At 45.9% G+C, this 7,176-nt stretch overlaps 1 protein-coding gene across 1 annotated transcript in view; it reads right to left on the reverse strand.

The window, feature by feature from the left end:
* The window catches only part of SSR3 (signal sequence receptor subunit 3), a 10,137-nt gene extending 7,739 nt beyond the window's left edge, over positions 1 to 2,398 (reverse strand). Inside the window, exons 1-3 of the mRNA XM_019503187.1 lie at positions 2,207 to 2,398; positions 1,972 to 2,098; positions 340 to 438 (exon numbers count right to left, since the gene is read on the reverse strand). Coding sequence (XP_019358732.1) covers positions 340 to 438; positions 1,972 to 2,098; positions 2,207 to 2,345 — 365 coding nt within the window. The 5' untranslated portion in view covers positions 2,346 to 2,398. The remainder of the gene's footprint in view (positions 1 to 339; positions 439 to 1,971; positions 2,099 to 2,206) is intronic.
* Between the last annotated feature and the right edge of the window lie 4,778 nt (positions 2,399 to 7,176).

Raw genomic sequence — 7,176 nt, forward strand, 5'->3', positions numbered from 1 at the left:
AGCTCAGTAAAACTTCACTGTGGGCTCTTTGTATTCACCTATAAACTCTGACTGCAAATGGCTTGGCACAGGGATGGTCAACCTGTGGCTCCGGGGCCACATGCAACTCTTCAAAAGTTAATATGCGTCTCCTTGAATCTTTGCACAAGCACACAGTGACCAATGGAAGCTGGTCACTGTGCGCTTGTGCAGAGATTCAAGGAGACATATATTAACTTCTGAAGAGCCGCAGGTTGGCCACCCCTGGCTTGACAAGTCACAAAGCAAGAGACAGTGTGTAATATTCTAACATAAGCCTTGAATACATCATAAAACATTATAATGAGAATCAAAGATTACCTCTCATCTTTCTCCTTTCGAGACATCTTCCTATTGTCTGCCTCAGAAAGCTTGCGGGTGACTTCTTTGGAAACGGCATCTTCTCTTTTCTGGGCTACTCTGCAAGGAAATGTAAGGAATGCATTCACATCATAATTAAAATAAAAAAAAATAAAGTAAGTGAAATATAAAAGCAAGTGAAAACATTTGGTCAAATGGCTGTCAAACAGGCAAACATTTCCTGCCCTCCAATTTAAATTCCTGTGATCTCATGTATTATAGGCAACAACTTTAAAACCAGTGTATATACTGTTACACATGGCTGTCCTGGGGATCTGGGGGGGAAATTAGGGTGACCATCCCAGGCCCCCCAGAGCTAGGGAGAGCGGCTGCGGCCCCACCCCTCACAGTGTTAAAGGGGTCTTGCACAGGCTGATTTGCCCCAGGCCCTGCAACCCCCTACAGTCATCTCTGCTGTTTTGAGGCAGCAGTTATTCATTCGGCTGAAGATGCTCACTTCTAAACTAATCCACGTTTCTGTATTGCTGCACAGTGTAAATGGGGGGTGTCAAACAAAGGCCTGCAAGGCTACCAGACTTTACAGGATGTGGCCTGTCACAGAATTCAGGGCCCTGCAGCCCTGCATACCATGGCCATCAGTGGTGAGCTTGGCTCACTGGCTGCCACTGCCCCCCAGGATCCCTCCCCAAGAAAAACCCTGCCCCTGGTCCCCACTTCCTAGATCCCTTGCCTCTGCTACGCATGCCCCAGGTTGGATCTGGCCCATGAGGAGCCCTACCATCTGCAACTGGCCCAGCGATGCAGGTGAGTTTGATATCCCTAGTGAAAACCATTAAAGTATGTAAATTAAAACTGTAAGAATATCTAAAAAGGGAGCTGACATTTTGACTCTGGTCAGGAACTCACCAGCTGAAAGGTAAACGTGGGTATTTAAAAGATCAGTTTAGCCAGGAATCAAGGGCAATTCAGTGGCCAACACAAGAGAATGGGACGGCACTAAAAAGCAGCTCCAAACCCAAGTCAGCTCTACCCCACCCTCCCAAAACCAAGGGCTCTTTCAGTTCAGACCTATACTGAGCTTTGGCACAGCAGAGGTTTGCTGAAACACCTCTTGCTAAACCTCAGGCAGCATCAGGAGTGGGGACTGGCCCTCAAGTGCCTCTGCCTTACTGGATTCCCCATAAGCCCTTCAGTCAGTGCTGCAGCCCAGGTGGTGTCAGCAGCACAATGGCATCAGGCACCCTCACCCAGGGGGCTGCCCACTCACACAGAAATAACATTGCATCAGTGATTCTCACACAGGGGGGCTGGGGCACCCTGGGCTGCTCTGAAGGGAGCTGCAGCAAGCATGAAGGGAAAAGAAGACAATGGCAGAGCAATTTGGGGTCCACCGCACTGTGGCACTGCTCTGCAAGGCAGCTGCCCCTTTACTAAGCAGGTTAGTTTGGGGGCTGCTCAATTCAAATCCGCAACATAGAGGTGCTTCAAGCTCTGTGAGGTTAAGCCCTGCAGCAATAGTTACAAGCACATGGGGAGGGTGGCCTAGCTCCAGCTCTGCTCCCCTAATCTGCTCCTCCCTGCAGCGGCTGCCCTGGCCTGGCCCTGCTCGTATAAACACCCGCAGCCACTTACTTGTGCTTGAGGACGAACTTGACATTCTTGTAAGCAAAGGCCACCAGGTAGGTGCTGACCAGGGTCATGACGCTATACAGCACCGCAGACTGCACCAGGTCCATGTGCCAGATCCGCCAGTACAGCCCTGCAGAGGGAGGCTCGTCAAGCCAAAGGGGACCCGCCATGCCACGACCCCCTTCCCCAACACCACCTCTCCATGCCCCCCCCGTGCCACGTCGCCGCCCGCGCTCACAGATGGGGATGGCGGACACGATGAAGGCGTTGCCGAAGAAGAGCGCCGAGGACTTGGCCGAGAGGTTGCGGCTGAAGTCCTGCAGGAGCAGGTCCTCCTCCGACTGCTGCCGGGCCCCACTGCCACCCTTCGGAGCCATCACGCAAACCCGCCGACACCGACCGCCGGATGCCGCCCGCGCCAACTCCCCGTCAGCGCGTAGCGCCTGGCGGGCAGTGCTTCCGGGGTCGCGCGACTGCCGCCCCCCACGATTGGGCCACTAGAGGAGTCCGCTGTGACGTAAGGAGTGAGGTAGCCAGGCGGGGCCACAGCCACGCGAGTACTTCCGGGTTGCCCGGCTGGCTACGTGGACGCCATTGGCGGGGCGGGGGGTGTCGCGCCATTGGCTGCCCCGAGCTGCCTTGAGAGGGGGCGGGGCCAAAGCCACGGGACTCGCGTCGTATGCAAATGAGCGGCGGTTATGCAAATCAGTCGGCGCGGTGGGGCGGGGTGCGTAGTCCTTGTGGGCTGTTGCCGCTTTGTTCCGTGCGTGTCGGCGGCGGGACGTGGGCTTCTGTTCTCGCCTGCCGATCCCGTGGCAGTCCTGCTGCTGGTCCCATGGGGATGTTTGCTCACGGACACTTTTAGCATCTGCCTTGTATTTTCCCCGCGGAGTCCGACCCGCTCCTTTGCAGTGCGCGCGACCCGTTTGAGTCAGTATTGGCAAATACTGCCTTGTCCGCGAGATGGCACCCTAAAATTTCTGCGAGAATAGGATTACTCAAGCAAGAGAGAACGTGAATATGGGGATTTTCACTTGCTTTGATAAAAGAAACAACGAAGCAACGAAATATCCATGAATAGTGCCGTGTCTCTGCCTGGCTGAGCAGGGTGTGAATGTAAGGGGTCAGGGAACTTTCTGTCCCAAACAGCTGGTGACTCGGGTGTTGTCGAGAGCCGGGTTGTTCTGACGTTGGGACGCTGCGCCTGGCTGTGCTGTTCCTTGTGCGCGTGTATTTATCCCATTCAGTTGTTTGCTGAATGCGTTTTGCAGCAGTGTCACGTGTCACATAAGGATTCAATTCTCATCCCAGGACTGGGCACATTCAGAAGAGAGAGGGAGCACTATTTGGAGACATCTTCCCTTGACTGCTCGCGTATATAAATCTGTTTATTAAATCCAGCCAGGCTAGAAAGATCATGTTGCAAGTGTGGGTTGCTGTAACTGTCCAAGCCATGTTTAAAAGTGTTTTAAACAGTTATGTGATGAGGCCTAGAAGGGTTTTGTCTCCACCTTGTAGAGGCCTTTAAAGTAAGAGAAGTCGTATAGTATGCAGATTAACTTTGGTTTATTTGTTTTATTTGGTCCACTCGTTCCATTTGTTGGACCCTAGAAGAGAGAGGTGATGTGGTAGATCAGGACACATCTTTGGTTCCTCCTTGGTTTGGGACCCAGCCACAGCATGGTCACATCCAGAGCTATTAAAATTTTTGTTTTGTTTCTTTTAGCACAGGGACAAGGCCCTGTTTTTGTCATATTCTAGACCTGGAATAAAATCCTGCAAAATTCAAGACTGTGCTTAGGTTTAGAAGTACGGTAAAAATAGCGCTTGGGGGGGGGGGGGGTTGTTGTTTTTTTTAATTTATACCACAAGAGCGTACCAAACTCTAACCATGTTGGGCACTGTTGTAATAACGGAGTTGTGACCCTGCCACACCAAGGACTTTCATTACATAGACAAGAACTTTTATTTGAGCCTGTATATAAATAATTAAATGAATTCAGATCTTTGGAAGGTGCCTTGGATTTCAGTTGAATCATTCTTTTGTTCTTTTAGCCCCTTCTGTCCAAGCGCCATAAAGTACTTTACCAACATCACATTATTATAGTTCGTAATGCTGCTTTGGAGGCAAGTTTATATAAGAAGTTCACAAATTACTGATGTGCTACCACTTCTACAGTGAATCACAACAGCTGTTTAACAGTACATAGCCATGCTGTACACGACTTTGGGAAAAGAATTCAGTATCGTGATAGAGCAGAAATAATTTAGGTAAAAAAGATGCATCTAATTCCAGGAATGGGAGTTACTCCAAAAACACCCCAACCTGAACTCCAACTCTTTATGAAAACTGGCATGGCTTTTATGAACACAGGCAATCAGTTTGTTTTGTTTTATTTTTGGTACTGAAATATAGAAATTCAAACTGCACAATTGCTAGAGCACTGTCTAGTGTTGTTCAGATGGAAGAATGACACATGATGAGTGACACCAGCTTAAAACCAACTGCAGCTATGAAGTGCTTGAAAATTTCCAAGTACTGACCTGGCCTTGCCCTCCGAAACTCAGTTAAATAGTATTTTGCTGTCAAACAGCCTGTTAAAGGAAGTGCATATCCCATACCTGCTTCATCCCATATGATAGATCGCAGCTCTGACTGTTGGCTTTGAACAAGCCTTAAACCTTCTACAAACAAGATTGAAAAAATGATCTAAATGTATAGCTGCTTTCTGAATGTAGAGTTGTTATGTATAGCTGAGCTGGTGGGTTTTTGCATCTGCTGCAGGGCATGGAAAGACTCTTACTGGAGCTTTGAGCTCTTGGGTTTGATTTTCTCAATCCTCCAGTGGCTATGCAGGAAAAAGAGGGTACAAGGATACAGGATCAATCACAAGCCAGCAAAGATTTTTTTTTTCAGCGTCTCAGTTGCTCTCCAGGAGATTTTTTTTTTCCCCTCATGGGCTCTTAGGCACTGACAGCAGTGGCATTCAGCACAGAGACAGTCACTGTGACATGAGTTAGTGAGGTGCAAGATCAAGGAAAGAATCAGGAATTAGCGGGGGGTTCCAGCAAAGCATGTCTTAAAGAAATATTCTGAGACATTTGAGACAGATTCAGTCCCTATTTCTGTTTTGGCTTCCTGCCTAGAACAATTAGTATTTTCATACAAATCCTGTAAATACATCAGGAGACAGTTTTATTAAAAATCCAGATGCCATTATTTCATTACTTTTCACTTGCATCTTGCCTTTTGGGAGAGATGATGCTATGATGTATTTAATAAGTTAAATAACTTATTAAGTTAAATAAACAAGCACTGGAAAAAGGAATTGAATTAGAAGTGAAATATGGACTAGGAGTCTACCTCCAGGCAGTGAAACGATATGAGTTTCTTAACTAAACAAATGGGAATGTTTCTGTTTTAAATGGCACTGGCAGGCTGTAGCTGTAAGCAGAGCCCCACTTGGAACAAAGCTGCCATAAAGGTTATGGAATTGCTGTAAATATATTGGATTTATTTGACAAAAAAATTGGGGAAAGAAGCCAATCATTTTCTTCGTTAAAGCTACTAAAGTTTATTGGCTGTGCTTAAGTGCTTCACTGCAGCGTGCTGAGTGCATCCTATCAGAGCTGAACACCCTCAACCCTGAATTCCTTGGAGTCTCAGAACAGCAGAGACTCCCTATGCCTGAAGAAGGATGACTGTGCCCAAAAGCTTGCCAAGAACTTTTTTCTAACTACTCAGTTGGTCTAATAAAAGATATCACGTCTACTTAAAGAACCTTGCCTGCCTCAACCCCAAAGGCATTTGGAGCAGAGGATACTCAACACATAGCAGAGGGAACTAAGTACCTGGAAAATCACCCTTATGTATTTTGATTTCTGGCAAATAACATGTAACCTCCTATTGCTCTCTTGAATGCTTCTGTAGATAAATTATTGGTTGTAAGGAGATTCAAATAACTGCCATAGTCCAGCTCTTCCAGGACAAGCTTGCAGCTATGAAGCATATAATCTAGACTTTGTTTTTTCCCTGTTTTCTTTTCTAACTGCACATAGGTGATATGTGTTTGGATGTTAGTCTTGTCTGATATTGCATTAATGCAAAGAATAAGGGGATCCAATAGTCATTTCTTCTCTTGAACTTCTTCAGTTTGGTTCACAATAAAATGATAGTGAATAATGTGCTCTTAGCATGCAAGTAATATCATTGAAGTTAACAGGAATGCCTGCATCCACAAGAACTTAACGCTTCAAATTTATTTGCAGGTGAATGGAATCTATTTTCAGTAGGCTTGCCATTTTCCATGGAGCTATTAAAAATAAAACCTTACATTCCTCATAAGATGGTGAGGGGGAAGAGTTAATTGCTGCTGTTTATGCTAAATATGGAACATTGTGTTGGCTTCTCCCTCCATGTTTTACCATTTTCTGTAAATGCAATTGAAGTTTTTCTTCCCACCTGTGTATTTTCATGCAGAACAGGTGTCTAAAAAAGATGTTTTTTTTCCTGTAAAGGTGGAATTTTAACACGTTTCCATGTCAGTCTGTGTTTGCTAACTTTTGCCTAGTATCTAGTTCCCACATTGTCATAAGCCTGTGAAAAACCTCCAGGCTTGCATGTGGCTGAACTGTATTTCTATTTATACATATAAACTGGGAAAGGAAGGCTGTTTTTAGGCAATGAATCATGAACTTCCTTAATATCACAAAGGAAATCAGAAGTGTAGCTAAAAGTCACTTCGCCCTTTGGTCACACCAGCATCAAAAAACCAGACACCTTGATTGATGGATTTTTTTTTAAATCCAAGAGCACAGTTTTGCCTGCTGATGTATGATTGCCCTCAATTCTGATATATGAAGAAAAAGTAGGTTCCTTATTAAGTTGTAAAACATGAGGAATACTAGTAAGTCTCCTAGAAATTCAGAGATGTCCTGCACTGCTATGCTATCCTCCCACTTTCTCTGAATCTCTAAACTGGAACAGCTGAAGTTGTTTTATGAGAGCTAAGTTATTTCCCAGCAGGATTTGTTTTGTCTATTTCATTGTCTCTGTTTATCTGTGTTAATGTGGGCTGCGGGCACGGTCAGTGTTGGATTAAAAAGCAAAATCTTCTGGGACCTGTGATTAATAGTAAACCAGCCAGTTCTTTAACAGAGTTGTATTTGTCTGCCTCAATGTGAATCTTAATTTCCCAGGGCTCTAGA

Source organism: Gavialis gangeticus, unplaced genomic scaffold (assembly GCF_001723915.1).
Source record: "Gavialis gangeticus isolate Ggan-Ray unplaced genomic scaffold, GavGan_comp1, whole genome shotgun sequence".
NCBI lineage: Eukaryota > Metazoa > Chordata > Crocodylia > Gavialidae > Gavialis > Gavialis gangeticus.